The sequence below is a fragment of the Anomaloglossus baeobatrachus genome, chromosome 1 (genome assembly GCF_048569485.1).
Source record: "Anomaloglossus baeobatrachus isolate aAnoBae1 chromosome 1, aAnoBae1.hap1, whole genome shotgun sequence".
Lineage (NCBI taxonomy): Eukaryota > Metazoa > Chordata > Amphibia > Anura > Aromobatidae > Anomaloglossus > Anomaloglossus baeobatrachus.
The window spans coordinates 760,935,038-760,957,810 of NC_134353.1; the positions used below are offsets into that span (position 1 = coordinate 760,935,038).

Below are 22,773 nucleotides of genomic sequence, written 5' to 3' on the forward strand. Positions count from 1 at the left end.
CAGTGGTTTATTTGATTCTTGTCCTCCCCCTTCTCCTCCTCCACCATATCAACATTGTTATTATGCGGCCCTCATTCCAAACTTTTACAGGGCAATCAGAGACCCTTATTCATAATTTTACTTGGCACAGACTTGAACCAAATCATAGCCTTGCAGGCTGCATTCACATCTCCTTCCACGATCAAGTTGATTCTGTGGGCTTTTAGTGCCACCCAGTGCATAATAACTGATAGGCGCATCCGCCTGTGAACTGCAAATGCTGACAGGCTGACTGTTCTCAAAATAAACAAGGCCTGGATTGGCCCTGACTTCTCAACCTCAGCGGATGACAGCAGCGGAACATAAAGCCAATTCAAAAGTTCTTTTTTTTCTGCTAAATTCCCATGCACCCGTTCAACCACAGAAAAAGATATATGGTTCATGTTTTTTTTATTTTTCTTGTCCTCCTCCACCATATCCACAGAGTCCTCGCTCTCTGTTGCACTCGCTCATAATTTTTAAGGGGACAACAGGCAGGCCTCAATCAACTTTTAGAGGGCCACCAGCAGACAGCCTTTGCTCAATTTTTAAAGGGCCAGAAGATGGCCTTCCCTCAATTTTTAAAGGGCCAGCAGTCGGCCCTCGCTCATAATTTTCAGAGGACAAGTAACTGGCCCTCACTCATAATTTGTAGAGGGCAAGCAGCTGGCCCTTGATACTTGTTCCCCAGCCGCCACTATATTTCCCTTTCTGCCATCCCTGCCTTACACCAGCACAGGTCCTATAACATCATCCATGCCCTCACCGATGCAGTTACTGGGAAAGTCCACTTGACCACTCACACGTGGACAAGTGCTTGTGGCTAGTAACACAACAGTTGCCTGAGGGCACACTGGGTGAACAGACGGACCCTGGGACAGAACTTGTGCTACCGACGCCAAGGTACAATATTGGCTTTATCACTATTTTTTACGCCGTTCACCAATTACAGCGGTACCAGATTTATATAGTATTTTTTAGTTTGGCAACTAACAGACTAAAAAACTTTTTTTTAACATCGTTCACGAAAAATAAAGCTTTATTCTTCGGGTCAGAATCATTACAGAAATACCACATTTATATTTTTTTTAGGTTTAGCTGCTTTGATACCATAAAAATTATTTTATTAAAAAAATTGTATTTGCATTGCTGTATTCTGAGAGCTATAGCTTTTTTTTTTTTCACTGAGCTGTATGGCACCTTGTTTTTTGCAGAAAAAAATGACATTTTCAGCAGTACCATTTTTATTTACATAAATTACATATTACATTTTGATCATGTTTTATTCCACTTATTTCAGCTGTATGATGAAAATACACAGGTTTTGATAAGTTTATTATCATTATTTTTTATAGTGTTCCATGAAGGGGTTAACTACTGTGACAAATTTATAGATCGGGATTTTCTGGACATGACAATACCAAATATGTGTACTTTTTTTGTATAGTTTACTTTTTACATAAATATTTGTATTTAATGATGTAATATTATTTTCATTTTCTTTTCTTTATATCTGAATTTTTTAATATTTTTACTTTTTTTAATTCTTATACTTAGTCTCCATATGTCAGATTAACGTTTATTAATCTGATCACAGGTATAAAGTATTGCAATGTATCTGCATTGCAATACATTATACCTATCAGTGACACTCTGACAGAAGCCCTTTAGACTATGCCCCTGGCATGGTCTAACAGGCTTGCCATAGCTGGCTGAGCTAGAGATCGGAATCACAATCTCAGGTTGCCATGGCAACTATAGGGATCTTGCGATGATGTCACGGGGCATCTATCAGATGGAAGTGGGAGCTTTAAAGCTATGATGGATGTAGCACATCATATTCCAGGAACAAAGGGGTACTTTGCACGCTGCGACATCGCTAGCCGATGCTTGCGATGCCGAGCGCGATAGTACCCGCCCCTGTCGCACATGCGATATCTTGTAATAGCTGCCGTAGTGAACATTATCGCTACGGCCGCTTCACACGCACTTACCTGCCCTGCGACGTCGCTCTGGCCGGTGACCCGCCTCCTTCCTAAGGGGGCGTGTCGTGCGGCGTCACAACAACGTCACACGGCAGGCGGCCAATAGAAGCGGAGGGGCGGAGATGAGCGGGACATAAACCCGCCCACCTCCTTCCTTCCGCATTGCCGGTGGAGGTAGGTAAGGAGATGTTCCTCGCTACTGCGGCTTCACACACAGCGATGTGTGCTGCCGCAGGAACGACGAACAACATCGTATCTCCTATTATGAAAATGACCGACACTACACAGATCACCGATTAACAATGCTTTTGCGATCGTTTATCGGCACATCTAGGCTTTACACGTTGCGACATCGTTACCGACGCCGGATGTGCGTCACTTTCGATTTGACCCCGACGAGATCGCAGTAGCGATGTCGCAGCGTGCAAAGTACCCCTAAATGTCGTTAAGGGGTTAAACTAGTAGCTTAAAAAGAAATATGCAGTAAAAACATTCCTTGACTTTCGTAATGTATTTCTTGCCTACTTAAAATTGGAGATGGAAACTTACTTGCAGAAGAAGGTTCAGTGTGAACAGGAGGAGTAGAAGGAAGAAAAGATGGGTAGCCCACAAAGAAAGAACGTAGGGATCGCTCGGAGAGAAGAGGTGAGCGCTGAGATGGGATATTCTCACAGCTGCCCACACTGTTGTGAATCTTGAGGTTCAGAGGCTTGTTCTTTTTCTTTGTTCTGAGAGAAAGACAGAGGGAAAATAACGGGGGGGGGAAGAGGTACATAAGATATTTAGTGTTAGTTGAAATATTAAGAGAAATCTAGAAGGAAAATGTTAGTTGAACACAAAGATTGACACTAAAAATCACACCAAGATGGAGTATAGTCATACACTGTCGCGCAAAAGGGGTAACAATGTTTTGACCTTTTGACTTTCAGGCTCCATATGTCGCCATCCACTACAGCTTTGAGTGTGAGAATACCTTCATTTTACAGACAATCATCTTGGCTATCTCATACATTAATTTGACTTGCAGCTATTTAGCCTATGATTAGTTTTACTGTCTTTTTTTGTCTTGAACAACTTTTAAGACAGCATCAGTGTATAAAGGTTGTCATGCACAAATAAATCAGCAATTAAAGGTAATGTGGCAGTTGTTTTTTTATTTTAAACCAAAAACAGACAGGGATATACTGTATATTGTTTTTTAATCTGTTTTTATATTTTGGTTGAAATTCTTTTTATTTCTATCTTATGTATGTATATTATCAGTGCAGACATCTTGCCTGAGCAGTTGTACTCAAAGATACACTTTGAAGCAGCTCCACCGCTTTTATGAAAATCCTTTAGATATTCATTAACATATGGGAGACTTGTGTGTTTGCTCTGTGACCTGTCCAATGGTAATTGTGCATGGAGGTAAGCTGTGCCCATCACTTATTGTCAGTGCTGTTATCTGCATCCAGCCTTCTTAAAGAGGTTTTCCACTACTTTTACATTGATGGCCTATCCTTGGGATAGGTCATCCATGTCTGATCAGCCTGGGTCCGCCACCTTGCACCCCCATTGATCAGCTGAGGCAGGATCACAATGATCAATAACATCTGTAAAATAAATTAAAGAGGTCATCCACAACTTTTACATTGATGGTCCTACCCTTAGGATACTTCATCAATGTCTGATCGTCCGGCATCCAACACCTAGCAACTTCCGATCATCTGTCCTAGTGCCGGCAGCGACAGCAGGCACCCGGAACTGCTCAGTTCCAGAGCTGCCCTGATAGTGACTGCGACTGGGTACTGTACATCTGCCTCCTATTGATTTGAATGGGAGGCGGGTATGCATTATTGGCAGTGGCCGCTATCCGTGAACGGGGTAGCTCCGGAACTGAGCATTTCTAGCCACATGCAGCTGCCGCCGGCACAAGAACAGCTGATTGGTGGGGGTGCCAGGTGCCGGATGCCAGCCGATAAGACACTGATGTAAAATCATTGTAAAAGTAGTGGACAACCTCTTTATCTTAGAGAGGTTATTGATCATTGTGATCCTGCCTTTTGTAATGAGGTGACCATCGAAAAGTCATGTAAATATGAGAAAGTGTAAACCCATTATGATTTTCAGGTGGCCTGAGGAACAATGGCAATATTTCAAGGATTTTTTTAAACAAAAAATTCAAATAGAAAATAGGGAAAGAAAACAATCACCAAACTTTCTTTAAATCAAGTTTTCTGTAAACTTTTTTATTTTAACATAAGGTCATTATTTGGGTGATACATTCCCTTGAAAATGTAGTTTAAAATGCATAAAGCAGGACTGGTACAATGTGCACGTACAGCTTAAGCCCTGATCATAAGTAATCTCTCTGAACCTGTTTAATTTGCAGGTGTTACTTATAACGCATGTTTGTATCTCAGTAGAATACCATAGAAGCCCGATATAATCACATTGTAATTGCTGAAGGAGCAAAGCATATTAGAGGGTTTTCACTGCTCATAAATGTGTAAATTACTATTGTTTCATCTGAGAATTCAGCAAACTAAGTAAGAAGCCGGGGATTAAGGATACAGTAAAGTGACAAGTGCTTAGTCCATGTTTAGTTTGAACTATCAGAATACAGGGAAGGGATTGCCTTTGGGGCTAGTTCCCTCTGTGTGCCTTAGTATCCAAAAATGTTGGATGAATAGACAAATTATTGGAACAATCATTTACCTGAAACATGGTGCATGCATCACATATCTGCATAAAATCCTTAATCCCCATACACATTAGACCAATGTTGTCCAAACATCTCGATAATGAATGTCAGCTTACAGACTAATGTTTATGTGGGCCCCGTACAATGGATTGTTGGGGGAGATATCGATATGCCATGTCCGAATTTAGACTTACGATCCTTTTGTTTTCCCTGATATAATAAGCCGACTCCAGATATGTTTGCAATAGGCTCTCTTGGCTGATCGAAGGCTCCAGTATATGGCCAACATGGCTGAGATAGTTGCATATGTATTGATCGGCCATCAAATTTGTATGGGGTCTTTATACATAAAGGAGATGGCTCATCAGAATAACCTCTATTGATACTGAAGACAGTACAATCTTCAAGATGTACCATCCACAGTTAACGTTCTGCCACATTGGCTGGGGTCATCGACAACTTGGATCCGTTTAAGCCCTCAGATATTACAATCCAGTATTTGAAAATACTTTTGTAAGTGTCTTGTATCACAGTGAATGAATACAGCTCTGCTGGGAGCCTCAGTGGTCTTGTGGCAATTTTCCGGATAGAAGGCAACATTTAAAGGGATACTGTCAGGTGCAATATGCACCAAGAACCACAAACAGTTCTGTGTGCATATTGCTATTCCCCGCCTAACTGTCCCAGCATCTAATAGCATAGATAGAGAGATCTTTGGAAAACACATTTCTAAAGATCTTACATCATATGTTAATGAGGCCAAGGACTAGTCATGAGGATGTTACTTCCCCCCGACTAGCTGCCGTCTTATCATGTTAGGACACCCACACGGGTGTACTAACATGCTATTCAATACAGCATCACCAGTGGTGATGCCCGTACTTGTGTCCTCAGTGAATGCTGAGCTAAATGCTCCGCACTTCTGGTCATGCGCACTAAACTTGTCTGATGCCAGGAAGCGTATACCCGGCTTCATACTACGCATGACCGGAAGTGCGAGGCATTCAGCTCAGTGTTCACCGACACAGATACGCGCATCACCGCTGATGACGCTGCATTGAATAGCATGTTAGTACACCCCTGTGGGCGCACTAACATGCTAAGAGGGCGGCTAGTCGGGGGAAGTAATGCCCTCACGACTAGTCCCCGCACTCATTAGCATAAGATAAAAGATCTTTAGAAATACTTTTTCTAAAGATCTCTTTTTCTATGCCATCAGATACAGGGACAGTTAGGCAGGGATTAGCAATATACACACAGAACTGCTCGTGGTCTTGGGTGCATATTGCACCTGACAGGTTCCCTTTTAGGCCATGTGCGCACGCTGCGGATTTACCCACGGAATTGCCACGGATTTCACTGCAGAAATGCTGCAGAAAATGTTTATAACATTTCTGCAGTCCTTCTCCAGCAAAATCTATGGGGATTAAAAAAGCTGTATGCACACTGCGTTTTTTTTGTCCCTGCGGATTTACCCGCGGAATTTCCGCTGCAGAATTAATGTGCATGTCACTTCTTAATTATTGGTAAAAAAAAACAACCCACAGGGACGAACCTGTGGCAGAACCGCAGAAATTCAGCACCAAATCCGCATCAAAACCGCACCAAAACGCGGCAAAACCGCATGCAGATTTCGTTGCGGTTTCGGTGCGTTTTTTTACCGCAGATGCGGGATTCTTTCACAGGGTCTGGTTTTTCCTTAAGAAAAAGTCATTTTCTAGTGTGCACATAGCCTAAACATATTTCTTCTGGTGTATAACGTTAATTATTAGCACACGAAATAATGGCCTATGAATTACAGCTGACCCTAAAAATAAAATTCTATCATATTATGTTCTATACATCAACTTTCAACACCTAGAAATATAGTTGCTAACCCCTAAAAATTTGGTACTGGATTTGGTTATTAAAATGTGCCAGAATTTTGCCTAAAACGGAATCATAGTTTTATCATATATTCCCTATGGAATACATATAAAGGGGTTATAGACTTAGAGCTCATGCACACGTAACTGCTGAATATTCTGTAGCGATTTGACAGCACATGTGTGCGTCAAATCGCTGCAGAAACACTGCATAATGGATGCAGTTTATTTGTAGAAAAAAGCCGATTTCATGCGCTATGGCTGCTGCCCCCACCATAGACAGAGTGGGAGCTGCATCCATAGCGCAACGGAATAAATCGATATGCTGCTTTTCTGAACGCACGGATTTGGGTCAAAATTTTAGCATCCAAATCGCTGCGTTCATAAAACCAAAGTGCGCACGTCTTATGCACAATCTACATAGATTGTGCAGGGGACACAGGACGCATGCATTTACCCTGCAGTGCAATACGCAGCGTAAATGCATGTAAGTATGCAACGTGCGAATGAGCCCTTAGACACAGATTCACCAGGACTTGCAATTTTCATGCTGGCCTTGATGCGGTGGCGTGTGAGGCAACTGATTCATAAAGAGGAGCATGCTTAAAAGAATCAGTTGAGGCAAGAAGTGGGAGGCGCCTTACCACGAATCTCACTCCAGTCAGTGTTTCCATTTACTTTTGCTTATTAGCGCTTTTTCAGGGGGGTTTCGGAACTGACCAGCTCCAAATCCACCTGAAAAAGCTTTGTATGAACATGCCCTAAGCATTATACATTTTGGAAGTGTCGCGGGTGAAGGAGGGGACGCCGCGCTCTCCCACTGCTGCTCGGGTTCGGCCGCCGCGGCTGCTGCGGCCTGCTGCTGCTCGGTGGCTCGAGCGATGAGCCGGATCCCGGGGACTCTAGCGCCGCTCCTTGCCCGTGAGTGAAAAGGGGGTTGTTGGGTGTGGGGATGGTTTATTGTCCGTGACGCCACCCACGGTTGTGGTGATTTATTGGCACCACCGCTGCTCTGTATGGGGATCCCGGGAAGGATGGTATGGAGCAGCCAGTTGTTGTGTTGCCCCTCCGTGGGTAGGGGTTGGTGATCCCGGGGCCCAGTGATGAGTTGGGAGATGCAGGGCTTGGTGGGCGCAGGGACGCGGGGGCAGCGCGGTGCCTTGCGGCACTGTGGTACTCACTCAGCCTGAGACGTTGACAAAGTTTTACGGTAAACCACACGGCTGGAAAGACGGTTTCCACGGACGGCTGCACTTGCTCTCCCAGTAGGTAATGGTGATGTCCCTTTGACCTGCACCTAGTGTTTCTATGTTGGTAGCGATGGGTTCCCACCAGTAACCCGCTCCCCGGCTTGGATATGGGCCGGAGGAGCCCTGCTTTGCCCGCAGACGCTGGCCCCGAGGAACTGGTGCCCTGGCGGTGGCGGTGTTCCTCCTTAATGGTTGGACTTTTGCCTTCAGTCGGGACTTGGTTGTTGGAGGATCGACGTCCCCTTCACTGACGGATTTGGCAAATTATGGCGACTCCTAGCCTTGCCGGGGTCCGAGAGGCCCCTGCCCTGGTGCTGACTGTCCTTCGTATACTGCTCCAGACCGCCGGGCCACTACCCGTCCGCGATCCTTCCAGCAACCTCCGAGCAGTCCCCCTCCAGACAATCACCGCTGTTGCTGACCTTGCTGACACTGTCCTGCACTTAGCCGGACCAACTTCAGGGCTTTCTACGCTCACTTTTACTCCTTTTCTTCTTTGCTCCACTACCACTTCACTTTCACTTAGCTCCTCTACCACTTCCTTCTACTTCACTCCTCACTCTAGCTCTTCCCTGAGCTCACTGCCTGGTTCCTCCCGCCTCCAGGGCTGTGTACTCCTCATTGGGCGGAGCCAACCGCCTGGCCCACCCCCTGGTGTGAACATCAGCCCCTGGAGGAAGGCAACAAGGATTTTAGTAGCTTTGGTGTTCCTAACTGGGATGTAGGGTGTGGTGGTGTGATGACCTGTGACCCCTGGCTTGCCCAGGGCGTCACAGAAGCTTGGATGGTATAAGAGGATGGTGAATTGAATAATTGACCAAGGCCCCAGTTCATAGGAATGAAATACTTTATTAACAGAGTTATCCTGAGGGTGGAACACAAATAATCCACCACACTGTCATTTCCAGTTAACAACTGCACTCCGATTTCCAATAGAAAATTGTGCAGCTGGGATGAAACTACTTCTATGTGTCCAGTCCAGTACTAATAATAGAAGAGGTAGCAAAATGTGTTTAGCTTAAATCATGCTGATCATAAACATCTTGTTACAGTATATAAAAAAGTGAGTACACCACTCACATTTTTGTAAATATTTTATTATATGTTTTCATGGGATAACACTGAAGATATGACACTAAAGGGCACTTTACACACTGCCCCCGTCGGTTGTGCGTCACGGGCAAATCGCTGCCCGTGGCGCACAACATCGCTAACACCCGAAACACATAGTTACCTGCCTAGTGATGTCGCAGTTGCCAGAGAACCGCCTCCTTTCTAAGGGGGCGGTTCGTTTGGCGTCACAGCGACGTCACTAAGCGGCCGCCCAATAGAAGCGGAGAGGCGGAGATGAGCAGGACGAACATCCCGTCCACCTCCTTCCTTCCTTATTGCGGGCGTCCGCAGGTACGAGGTTGTTCCTCGTTCCTGCGGTGTCACACGTAGTGATGTGTGCTGCCGCAGGAACGACGAACAACCTGCGGCATGAACAACCAACGATATTATGAAAATGGACGACGTGACAACGATCAACGATTTTTGCCGCTTTTGCGATCGGTGATCGTCGCTCCTAGGTGTCACATGCAACGATATTGCTAAGAACGCCGGATGTGTGTTACTAACGACGTGACCCCAACGAAATCTCGTTAAAGAAATTGTTGTGTGTAATGCACCCTTTAGTTAAAATGTAAAGTAGTCAGTGTACAGCGGGCTTTACACGTTGCGACATCGCTAGCAATTTCTAGCGATGTCCAGCGCGATAGCACCTGCCCCCGACGCACATGCGATATGTGGTGATTGCTGCCATAGCGAACTTTATCGCTACGGCAGGTTCACGCACACATACCTGCTCGGTGACGTCGCTGTGACTGCCGAACTATCCCTCCTTCAAGGGGAATGTGCGTTTGGCGTCACAGCGACGTCACTAATCGGCCGGCCAATAGATGTGGAGGGGCGAAGATGAGCGGGACATAACATCCCGCCTACTTTCTCCTTTCCGCATTGCCGTCGGGACGCAGGTAAGGTGATGTTTGTCGCTACTGCGGGTTTACACACAGCAATGTGTGGAGCTGCAGGAACGACAAACAACATCGTACCTGCAGTTGATCCGACATTATGAAAATGAACGACGCTACACAGATCACCGATTTTCGACGTTTTTGCGATCGTTTATCGTCGCACCTAGGATTTACACGTTGTGATGTCGCTACCGGTGCCGGATGTGCGTCACTATCGACGTGACCCCGACAATATTTTGGAAGCGATGTCGCAATGTGTAAAGCCCCCCCTACAGCTTGTATATCTGTGTAAATGGGGTGTGTCCTCTAAATAACTCAACACACAGCCATTAATGGATAAACCGCTGACAACAAAAGTGAATACACCCCTAAGTAAAAATATTTTACATGAACTACAACCAATCCATATCTACCAGAAAAATTCATGTGTAATAATATAAAGAATCATGGCAAAATTGGTACTGGATAGGACCAGGGCAAGTCGCTAAAGATAAACAAAAAACAAAGAAATAAATTACAACCAAAAGCCCAAATGCCAAAAATGTGAAAACCTTTACTGGAACAGGGTAGGTGATAGCCGGCACAAATTACAAGGAGGGGCGCAAACACCAGGGAAATCCACGGCTAGATGGGGGAATAACCCATCACTGGCAGAGTAAAATCAAATGATGTAATAAATAGCAATATACACAGTATAGAATTAAGATGACAAAAAAACTGTATACATAGTATAGAGGCTAATCACCCTGTAAATACCAGGCACAGAGACTCAATAAGTAATTATAAAAGAAGATATTCTGTAGGATAATAAACCCTTCATACCAGTGAGCACTTAAATATCAACTATAATGTCATAAGTAGTATCATGGCTGCACTAGATGTGATGGATTTTCATGACAGAAAATCATAAATCATATGTATGAGTACATCGGTCGAATATTAGAACAGAGTGTCAGTAGGACTAAATAATCACAATAATATCATACCTGAAAGGGTAAATCAGGGGAGCCACCTGGTGTCGGCATCCACCCGACGGCTGTTTCGGCTGAAAAGCCTTCGTCCCCCTGACAAAGGCTTTTCAGCCGAAACGGCCATCGAGGTGGACACCAGCACCAGGTGGCTCCCCTGATTTACTCTTTCAGGTATGATTGACCACCAGCCCGGGTGTGGGACCAGAAATACCCCCCCGGCCGCGGCAGCCGGCCACCATCACCTTGGTTTACCAAAGGATTTGTGTGATTTATTCAACCGTGAGTAACATCCCCGGTCTGACCGGGTGTGCCGGCCTCTGCCGTTACTATCCCCCGGCACAGAGACATTGGGCCCCAGGACATCCATCCCTATTCACGGAGGTGTTAACATCCAGCTGCCAGCCCATCGCCCCCAGGAGTCCCACAACAGCAGCAGTGGTGCTACACCTCACCACACACTGTGGGTGGCTTCACAGACAGTTTTCAACAACACCCGTACAAATACGTCCCCTTTTTATTCGAAGTGTCCGCGCGACCCCCGGGTCCGGTAGAGTCCCTCGAGCTATACCGCAGATCCGGATCCGAGCAGCACGGCTGCTGGCACGGAGGCGGCACACATGGATTACTGGAACCCTCTTCTGTGGTCTGATGAGACCCAGATCAACTTTTGGTTCAGATGATGTGAAGCATGTGTGGCAGCAACCAGTTGAGAAGTACAAATGACAAATGTCTCTTGCCTACAGTCAAGCATGGTAATGAAAGTGTCATGGTTTGGAGCTGCATGAGTGCTCCCGGCTGTGGGTAGCTACAGTTTATTGAAAGAACCATGAATCTCAATAGGTACTTTGATATAATGAAGCAGAGCATGATCCCCTCTTTTCAGAAACTGGGCCGCAAGGCAGTATACCAACATAACGATGATGAGCACACCTCCAAGAGCACCTCTGTCTTGCTAAAGAAAATTAGGGTAAAGGTGCTGGACTGGAAAAGCCCCAGAGACCAGTGTGAAAATTGTCAGATTTATTTTTTCTCTTTTCTTTCTTTAAATACAGATCATGATATGAAAGACAAGGAACAATACAAAAAAATGCATTTAACATGAAAACCTTATTTTACCAGTAGGTAAAATTCTGATTACATTCGCTTTGCCCTGCTTTGTCCTGATGATGTGCAAAGTGTTGTGTATTATTATTATTTTTAGTGGTAGTATTTATTATATTAATCATCTTATGAATATCATCTTTATATGTTTTCATGTACAAGTTAGTTAGTGTCAAGAATTTAGGCAAAGTTGCCAATGAACATTTAACCTAAATGTGAATACAGTAAAAGTAATCTAACTGTGAATAAAGTGCACTGATACTGTATAATGCAAAGCATGCTGTGTTAGTAAAACTAACAACAAAGTATCTATGAAACAACACAAGAGTTAAAAGTAGAAGTCAATGCTTCATCAGTGGACAATGTGCACCATGAATCAATATACTTCTTTACAGAAGTTAATTCAACAGCTTGTTTTACTGTGATTAATACTGAACATTTTTCTATCCATCAAACTAACAGGTAATTGGCAAGTCTTCTAAGAGTATCCATCATATTAGGAAATTCCAGAAATAGGAAAGCCAGCGCTATCATTCAGATCTCCAGCCAGAAAGTCTTCTACCATATAGATCATTACAGGGCAGGCGACCAGAGGCTCTACTGTTCTTTTCATCTGTATCCTGGTTTAAAAGAGTAAACCAAAATCATCCCTATGTAATGTGGAGAAAAATTGATTATTGTATATAGTTAGCAACAAAAATCGACAAATGTATTAATTTATTTGGATTAATATTATTTATTCTCCTAATGTGGTAATCAATTCTTACTGTAGAACCATAGCTAAATATTATTAATGAGATCATAAACCAGTAGTACAAAGTCTATGGCTCCATGGCACATAGCGGCATGATTTTTTCATTTAACTCATCTTCCCTCTAAAGTGCTGTTCCAATGTATGCCATTTGGAAACACCACTATGATACTCATGTATCATGTATTATGGATGTTGTACTGTGATACAAAATAACTTACATGTATAAAGTCTACCTACATATAGAATAGTCACTGTGCTAGTAACACAGAAAAGTCTGCACCGGCCAGTCAGAGCCAAGACAAAAGTTACTTCCTCGGAGAATTACTATCTACAGTCATGGCTGAAAATGTTGGCACCCTTGAAATTGTTTCAGAAAATTAAAGAAGTGGTTCCCTACTCTGCATTAGTGACCACATCTCTGTAAAACTGATAGGGAAGGCTTTTTCAAAATACCTTGTGTTGCTAATTCAGCCTCTCAGCAGCGCTAATGCAGTCCACTCTTCCCCATTGCGTGACCCCCCCGGGCTTCATGACCAATGGGATCCAGTGATGTCACATCAACTTCCAGTTGACCTGACATTGCCGAGCCCGGGTCCAGTCTTCATGAATGACTGGGCTGTAAGCGGTGTTTCACCACTCATCACAGCCTAGCGTCCCAGCCCAGCATACATCGCGTGCTCTCTCCTTCAATGCAGAGTGCCGCAAGCAGGAAAGATGCTGGGCTGTGATGAGTGGTGAAACTCGGCCCACTGCCCAGTCACTCACAAAGACTGTAGCCGGCAGCGGTGATGTCAGATCAGCTGCAAGTTGATGTGACATCACCGGATCTCCAAGATCATGGAGCCTGGGAGGGATCACGTGATGGGGAATAACGGAACATAATAGCGCCTCTCAGAACTTGAATTGGCAACACAAGGTATTTAGAAAAAGCCTCCTGCGTCAGAGTAGTGAACCACCTCTAAGTATTTCTTCTAGAAAATTATTGCAATTACACATGTTTTCTCAAACATGTTTATTTCCTTTGTGTATATTGGAACAACACAAAAACAAACAGAGAAGAAGAAGCAAATTGGACAAAATTTCACACAAAACTCCAAAAATGGGCTGGACAAAATTGTTGTCACCCTCAACTTAACATTTGGTTGCGAACCCTTTGGAATATATAACTGCAATCAATCACTCCATCAACAATCTTCTTACATCTCTCATCTGGAATTTTGGACCATTCTTCTTTTGCAACCTGCTCCAGGTCTCTCATATTTGAAGGGTGCCTTCTCCAAACAGCAATTTTAAGATTTCTCCACAGGGGTTCAATAGGATCTAGATTTGGACTCACTAATGGCCACTTCAGAACTCTCCAGCTCTTTGTTTCCAGCTGTCCACGAGATGCTTTCCCAGAAGGATTTTGGCTAAGTCACTTTTGGCAAACTGCAGTCAAGCTTTTTTATATCACTGTGGCAGCAGTGAGGGTCCTCCTGGGTCTCTTGCCATAGTGTTTAATTTCATTATAATGTCAATGGATAGTCTGCACTGACACTGATGTGCCGCTGAGGACAGCTTGAATATGTTTGGAACTTAATTGGGGCTGCTTATCCACCATCTGGACTATGCTACATCGCAACTTTTTATCAATTTTTCTTTGCTGTCCACGTCCAGGTAGATTGGCTATAGTGCCATGGGTTGTAAACGCCTTCATTATGTTGCACACCATGGACCACGGAACATCAAGATCTCTGGAAATGGACTTGTAACTTTGAAATTGTTAATATTTTTCAACAATTTTGGTTCCCATGTCCTCAGTTCAATTCTCCTTTTTCTGTTCTCCATACTTAGTATGGCACACACACACAAACAAACACACAGACACACACACACACACACACAATGCAAAGAGTGAGTCAATTTCTCCCCTTGTTATCTAGTTTCAGGTGTGATTTTCATATTACCCACACCTGTCACTATGAATGAGCAACACATGCTTGAAACAAAGTTGTTTACCCACAATTTTGGAAAAATGCCATCAATTTTGTCTAGTCCATTTTAGAGTATTGTGTGAAATAATGTACAATTTGCCCTTTTTTTCTCTGTATTAGGCTAGGGCCCCACTTTCCATTTCCACCTGCGTTTCAGGTGCTTTTTTGGTCCGTTTTGAGAAGCACCTTTTTCCTTCCAAAATGCTAGCGTTTCCATTTCCCATTAAAATCAATCGCAAATGTGATTTTTCCGACCCCACTTTGCGTTTGTAAACGCATCTGCGAATTTGCATATTTTGTGGCAAAAACCATGCGTTCAAAGAAGCAACATGTCAATTGTTTTTGCCATTTTCGGTCAATTTTGATAACATTGAAGTCAATGAGAAATGGCAAAAAACAAGAATCCTCCAAATACCTGCGTTTAACCTGCTTTTTTGGTGCAGAAAACATGCGTTTTGACTTCAAAAATGCATGTTTTTTGGACATCAAAATAATGATTTCATATGTCCCTTTACACACACACATAGTTCGACCAATAAAATTTAAAAAAAATATTAATTTATTGCTAATTTTTCGTTAAATATCGAATTAACGCAAAAAATTAATGATATAAATATATTTCCATTATTTTAATTTAAAACACAGAATTGTTTAACTTTTTTCATTTTTTTCATTCTGTTTGACTGCTTAAACTTTATTTAGCTGTGTCTTGATGTTCAAAACGCATCTTTCAAAACGCAAGTGGAAAAGCATGTAAAAAGCGCTGAAAACGCAGCTAAAACGCGGGAAATACGCATGCGTTTTCAGCGCTAAATTTCAGAAAAAGGAAACTTTGGATAAATCAATTAAGGCAAAAACGTGCATTCTAAACTGCAAGTAGGAGAACGCTAAGTGGGGCCCTAGCCTTAGTTTTTTCTGGTATTGTTCCAAAAGACACAAAGGAAACAAACGTGTATAACAAAATGTGTAATTGCAATTAGTTTCTGGGGAAAATACTTCATTTTCTGGAATAATTTCAAGGGTGCCAACACTTTTGGCCATGCCTGTATATGTATAAGGCTGTGTGCCCACGATGAGTTTTTGGTGAGTTTTTGAAGCTGTGTATTTTTGCTGCATCAAAAATGTAGCATCTTACAGTTTCAGCAAAGTTGATAGGATTTACAGAAATCTCATGCCCACTGTGCATCTTTTTACTCATCGTAAACTGACCTGTGCGCGTTTCAAATCCGCAACATGTCAATTCCACTTGCGGAATTGCTGAGTTTTCTGTACAGATTTTCTACATACACTTGCACTAGATGCAGAAAATCCAAAGGTAAAAAACACACATGCGTTTTTAGTGAGTCTCCGTGGCGGAAATGCATCAAAATTTCAAATATTCCGCACCTAAGTATATCAATAAAGTTTTGTTAAAGCCAAATACCAGGAGGCTATGAAAAACAAAAGCATGACATCAAAAAAGACAAAAACCACACCATGAAAAATTTGATAAAAACATGTTTAAAAAAACGTACACAAAACCTAATTTAATTAATAGCCAAAGAAATGGTGCAAAAATTCTGTAACATCAAAATCTCACCAAAAGCTCATTGTATGAACGTAGCCTAACTTGGCTTTAAATGGGTAAATCTACTTCTTTAGAATGCAATGCTAGCCATGCTTTACAAATTTAAAGGGAATTTGTCATTTGTACTTTCATTTTACTAAAAGTGAAGTATTTTCTTTTTCTTTCTAATCTATTTTTCATTTTCTGATTGTATTTTTTTTATTCTGTTTTCTGTACAGATACGAGCGCCCATCTTGCCTGAGCACATGCAAATATTGGATGTCTAGCAGCTACAGCCCCTGACAAAAGTTCTGTCGCTTATCCATGTTATATAAATAAAAGCTTATAACCTGACTTTAAATTCATCCATTGGTTTCATAAATTACTCTTTTGAAAGCTGAAACCCTCCAAAATTTGGTTTAGGTTATGAAAATAAAGTTGCTGTAAAGCTGAAATATTGATCATTTAATGAACACAGAAAGGTCACTTTTTGGCAAGACAAAAGTTTTGTTGCCCACAGAAAGTAATGTGAAATTCAAACAAATAATTAACTTTTAATACAAAGATATGTTGCATAACATTGGTGAATGAAGTTGTGGTGCTATTAAAGCCATATTTAATCTTTTGTGTAACTACCATCAGCTTGAAGGACTGCATCCATGCGGTTCAACAATGATTCATACAATTTATTGATGAAGTCATCAGGAATAGCAAAGAATGCAGTCTTACATGCCTCCCAGAGTTCATCTAGATTTTTTGTTTTTAGGTTTTGTCTTCCAAGCTTCCTCTTTCATCCGACCGCAAACATGCTCAATGATGTTCATGTCTGGTGGCTGGGCTGGCCAGTCCTTGAGCACCTTGATCTTCTTTGCCAGGAGGAACTTTGTTGTAGAGATTGATGTATGAGATGGAGCACCATCCTGCTGCAGAATTTGACCCCTTTTATGATTGGGAATGTAAGAGGTAGCTAATACTTCTTGATATTTTAGGCTATTGATATTGCCTTCCAGCTTGCAAATGTTTTGCACACCCCCATACTGAATGTAACCCCAGACTATGATCTTTCCACCACCAAACTTAACTGTTTTCTGGGTCCATATGGGCTCCAGTAGGTCTCCTGCAGTATTTGCGGTGGCTGTGGTGCAATTCAACTGAAGATTCATCAGAGAAATCCACCTTTTGCCACTTTTCCAGCGTCTATCTGTTTAGCAGGCTGTGGGACTTGGCAAATGCCACATAATTTTTTAATTGCCTTTTGTTTAGTGCTGGCTTCTGGGCATTGATTCGACCATGGAGGCCATTTCGAGACAGAATCCTACAAACTGTTCTAGATGATACAGGGACTTGAGGTGACCAGGCCTGTTGGAGTGCTGCTGCAGTGGAAGAGGGGCTAGCTTTGGATTTTCTAACCAACAATCGTTTCTCCTGAGCAGTTGTCTTGCGGGGTCTGCCAGACCTGGGCTTGTCAAAAACATCTCCAGTCTCTTCAAATCTTTTTTTAATTTTTTGCACTTGACGCTGAGACACGTTAAAGGTGCCAGCCACCTCTGCAGTGGACCTGGTCTTCAGCCTCTTGATAATCAAGGCTTTGGTCACAGGGTGGATTTTTGACATACTGTAAGAGGTCAAGTTGCAGTTCAACTGAAGGTCTGGGATGCTGGGTTTGTCATTATACACACCCACTAATTAACCGATCATTTAGTGAGCACAGGTGAGGATGTAAACTAGGATTGGATGCATTATATGACAAGGCGACAAAACTTTTGCCTTGCCAAAATCTGACCTTTCTGTGTTCATTAAATGATCAATATTTCAGCTTTGCAGCAACTTTATTTGCTTAACCTAAACCAAATTTGGGAGGGTTTCAGCTTACAAAAGAGTAAGTTATGAAACCAATGGATGAATTTAAAGTCAGATTATAAGCTTTTATTTACATAACAAGGATAAGTGACAGAACTTTTGTTAGGGACTGTACATGTTTAATAGGAACCTGTAGACTAAAGACGACTAAATAACTTCCAGAGAAGAGTTTCTAAGCATAATTTGACACCTGCGCAGAGGTCATTCGGCTAAAGAGGTGGTGGATGTGAGCTGTGACCATCACCTATTGTGAATAGTGTGATTGTATTATTCATATATAGGTTTACATTTTGTAAAAAATCATCAAAAATTCTTTAAAAATATCTTTAATATTAAAAATACTGTAAACAGTTATTTTGTTTTTACACGTTTCATATAAGAGGGCCAAAAATCTGTTTTCTGACTAGTGCTGTCACCTTTTTGTGACACAGACCGGGGCAGATATCTTTGAAAAACTCACCTTATTTTTTGGATTATAAGACAAACTTTTCCTCCCAAAAATTTGGGAGGAAAATGAGGGGTGCATTTTATAATGCGAATGTAGCTTACCGGGAGGTGGAGGATGGGCTCTGTGCTGGCTGCGGTAGGGGATGTGCTGGCTGCGTTGGGGGCTGTGTGGAGCATGGAGGTGCGATGGGTGAGATGCTCTGTCCAGGCTTAAAATAATGCGCCCGTGTGCAGCTGGAGCTCTCGACTCAAGTTTTCATCTGCGCAGGCGTCACCTCTGGCCCATTGATCTCCCAGCAGTGGACTTAAGGAAAATGGTGCCCAGAGGTGGCGCGTGTGCAGATGAGATCTCAGCTTGTCATTGAGCCGAGAGATCAATCTGCGCATGTACAGACTCCAGGCGCCATTTCTTTGAAGCATCTGTGACACAGCCACCATGGCGCCTGCAGCCAGCACAGTCCCCAACGCAGTGAGCAACAGCCCCCACAGCACCTGCAGCATCACCCTACTCCAGCACCGCCAATGGATCCGGTGACCCTGCTCCACCACCACTGCCGCCATCGGAGTATAAGGCGGACCCCCCCCCTTTTTTTTTACTTTTTTATCTCTAAATTTGAGGTGAATTTTATAAAACAAAAAATACAGTAATTTTCCAGTGTAAGACTTTCTTTGGTAGTGTCACGTGCAGTCGTTGGGTATACTCAAAGGTCATTCTTGCCAAATGACAGATGTACTCTGCAGCAATGGACGGCCAGACCAGACCACAGACTCGTGAATATCAAGACATTGAACTAAAAATCTCCAGTGGTTAGCTTATACACTAGATTACTACATGTCCCCCATATTAAAATATTGACCCCTGTATTGCTGTCATTAGCAGCTCTTTAAAGTTGTTATTTCTGCCCATACAAACATTTTGGCAGATTTGCATACCCTAATTTATGAAATTCTGGAATTTAATATAAGTTGCAAATTGCAGAAAAAAAAACTTTTAATAGTCTTCTGTCCCCGGCCAGATGCTCGTTATGCATAATTGCCAGAACCAGTATTGCCCACTGTCTGAAACTTTGCCTAACCCTCTGTGAAGGCGCTATGGCCTCAGGGACCTTTAAAAACCTCACACCTCTCGGTGCATTTAGACAGTAACCTCATAATTAATTTCTGGATAATTAAAACTTCCAATGTAAGTGGATAGCGCCCCATGAGAGCTGTTGTTTTATGTGCATCTATATTTCATTTTAACAGTTAACATAAACACAGCGAATGGAAAGTAGATAATCATTAAGCTAAAGCCTCTCCTTAGATATGATGCAGGAATCACAGCTGCACATCCACAGATACAAACCGAAAAGCTCATTAGTTTACAATTCTTACCCAGAGAATCCGCATGGGCCTAACTATTCATTTTCCAAAAAGCATCAGGTTTAGTGATAACACTGGCACTGTTACATACCAGTCTTCAGATTCATTTCAATCAATAGAGATCGGAACCGGGGAGGAGAGCCAGCACTGAACCCAAAGAGGTTAAGTTTAGAGATGAGCGAACCGGTCCCGGTTCGGCTCGAGGTCGGTTCGCCGAACGGAGCTCCCGTTCGAGTTCGGCTCGTTGAACGTTCGACGAACCGAACTCGAACTGCATAGGAAACAATGGCAGGCAATCACAAACACAGAAAAACACCTAGAAAACACCCTCAAAGGTGTCCAAAAGGTGACAAACAACTCACAACACAACACAAACACATGGGAAAGTGACAAGGACATATACTCATGCGAAAACAAAACAGCTGGACAAGGAAAAAGAGGAGGACACGCAGATATATGAGTATATGCAAGGAAACATCGATTCCATTATTGTGCAACTTGAGCCCTGCTCATTTTAGGCTTCCAATCTTGTTTAATTGCCTGAGCTCGCCACGTACACCTTGGGGATCTTGTCGTGTCCTGCAGCCAGCGTTCTCTCGGAACCTGTCTTCAGTGCTGCTGGGGGTCTGCTGGCAGATAAGCACATGTGTCTGTCCACTGACAATGTGGACATGGCTCTCAGAGGACTTTTCTTCCCCTGGGTCAGCCAGGGGAGGCGAAATGCACGTGTATTTTTGAGAGTGCTTCATGCAAAGCATCTTTTTCATTTTGAAAAGGGGGGTCAAGTGATGTCAGTCAAGTGCGGTGTGTGTGGCCCAATTAGTGGCAACGAGGGAGACTGTGGTTGGAGTCCCCTCGCTTTTGAAAAAAGAACCAAGATGAACAAGTCATGGCTCTCAGAGGACTTTTCTTCCCCTGGGTCATCCAGGGGACGGGAAAGGCACGCGTATTTTTGAGAGTGCTTCATGCCAAGCATCTTTTTCTTTTTCAAAAGGGGGGGTCAACTGATGCCAGTCAAGTGGGGTGTGTGTGGCCCAATTAGTGGCAACGAGGGAGACTGTGGTTGGAGTCCCCTCGCTGTGTTTCTAAAAGAACCAAGATGAACAAGTCATGGCTCTCAGAGGACTTTTCTTCCCCTGGGTCAGCCAGGGGACGGGAAAGGCACGCGTATTTTTGAGAGTGCTTCATGCCAAGCATCTTTTTCTTTTTCAAAAGGGAAGGTCAACTGATGCCAGTCAAGTGGGGTGTGTGTGGCCCAGTTAGTGGAAACGAGGGAGACTGTGGTTGGAGTCCCCTCGCTGTGTTTCTAAAAGAACCAAGATGAACAAGTCATGGCTCTCAGAGGACTTTTCTTCCCCTGGGTCATCCAGGGGACGGGAAAGGCACGCGTATTTTTGAGAGTGCTTCATGCCAAGCATCTTTTTCTTTTTCAAAAGGGGGGGTCAACTGATGCCAGTCAAGTGGGGTGTGTGTGGCCCAATTAGTGGCAACGAGGGAGACTGTGGTTGGAGTCCCCTCGCTGTGTTTCTAAAAGAACCAAGATGAACAAGTCCTGGCTCTCAGAGGACTTTTCTTCCCCTGGGTCATCCAGGGGACGGGAAAGGCACGCGTATTTTTGAGAGTGCCTCATGCCAAGCATCTTTTTCTTTTTCAAAAGGGAAGGTCAACTGATGCCAGTCAAGTGGGGTGTGTGTGGCCCAGTTAGTGGAAACGAGGGAGACAGTGGTTGGAGTCCCCTCGCTGTGTTTCTAAAAGAACCAAGATGAACAAGTCATGGCTCTCAGAGGACTTTTCTTCCCCTGGGTCATCCAGGGGACGGGAAAGGCACGCGTATTTTTGAGAGTGCTTCATGCCAAGCATCTTTTTCTTTTTCAAAAGGGGGGGTCAACTGATGCCAGTCAAGTGGGGTGTGTGTGGCCCAATTAGTGGCAACGAGGGAGACTGTGGTTGTAGTCCCCTCGCTGTGTTTCTAAAAGAACCAAGATGAACAAGTCATGGCTCTCAGAGGACTTTTCTTCCCCTGGGTCATCCAGGGGACGGGAAAGGCACGCGTATTTTTGAGAGTGCTTCATGCCAAGCATCTTTTTCTTTTTCAAAAGGGGGGTCAACTGATGCCAGTCAAGTGGGGTGTGTGTGGCCCAATTAGTGGCAACGAGGGAGACTGTGGTTGGAGTCCCCTCGCTGTGTTTCTAAAAGAACCAAGATGAACAAGTCATGGCTCTCAGAGGACTTTTCTTCCCCTGGGTCATCCAGGGGATGGGAAAGGCACGCGTATTTTTGAGAGTGCTTCATGCCAAGCATCTTTTTCTTTTTCAAAAGGGAAGGTCAACTGATGCCAGTCAAGTGGGGTGTGTGTGGCCCAATTAGTGGCAATGAGGGAGACTGTGGTTGGAGTCCCCTTACTGTGTTTTACATGCTTTTAGAAGGGCATGACATGGCTTAGAGGTTGACTTTCAGCATCTGGAAACTGTTGGCTACCAAAATGCTGCCTTTCCAACCTTTTTAACCGAGGATTTTCGAGACCTTATGCCCATCGCAGTGCCCCAAGAGCCGATGCCCAGGCGCCACTCCTTCTCCAACAAAGGCGTGCACGCGCTACACCAGCATGTCGCACTAAACATCACTGATTCCTTGAGAAACTCTGTGTGACAGGGTGCATTTCACCACAGATAATTGGCCCAGTAAGCATGGACAGGGGCGTTACATGTCGCTGACTGGGCAATGGGTTACTGTGGGGAGAGATGGAGAAGGGTCTGCTGTACAAGTCTTGCCGTCCCCACGAGTTGTGTCAATCCTTCTTCTGTATGTAGAAGTTAATACACTGCTTCTGCCTCTTCAACCTCGTGTGGGTCCTCCACCTTGGCGCAAACACTGTGTGGTCAGGCCACCCTTCCTTGTAACTGCGCACAAGGACTACCACACACCTCCTTACTATGCTGG

At 43.7% G+C, this 22,773-nt stretch overlaps 1 protein-coding gene across 2 annotated transcripts in view; it reads right to left on the reverse strand.

Moving 5' to 3' along the window:
• KSR2 (kinase suppressor of ras 2) overlaps window positions 1–22,773 on the reverse strand; it is a 724,223-nt gene that overhangs the window by 308,913 nt on the left and 392,537 nt on the right. For both annotated transcript variants that reach the window (XM_075324106.1, XM_075324115.1), the window contains exon 5: window positions 2,553–2,731. In XM_075324106.1, the coding sequence (XP_075180221.1) occupies window positions 2,553–2,731 (179 nt within the window). The remainder of the gene's footprint in view (window positions 1–2,552; window positions 2,732–22,773) is intronic.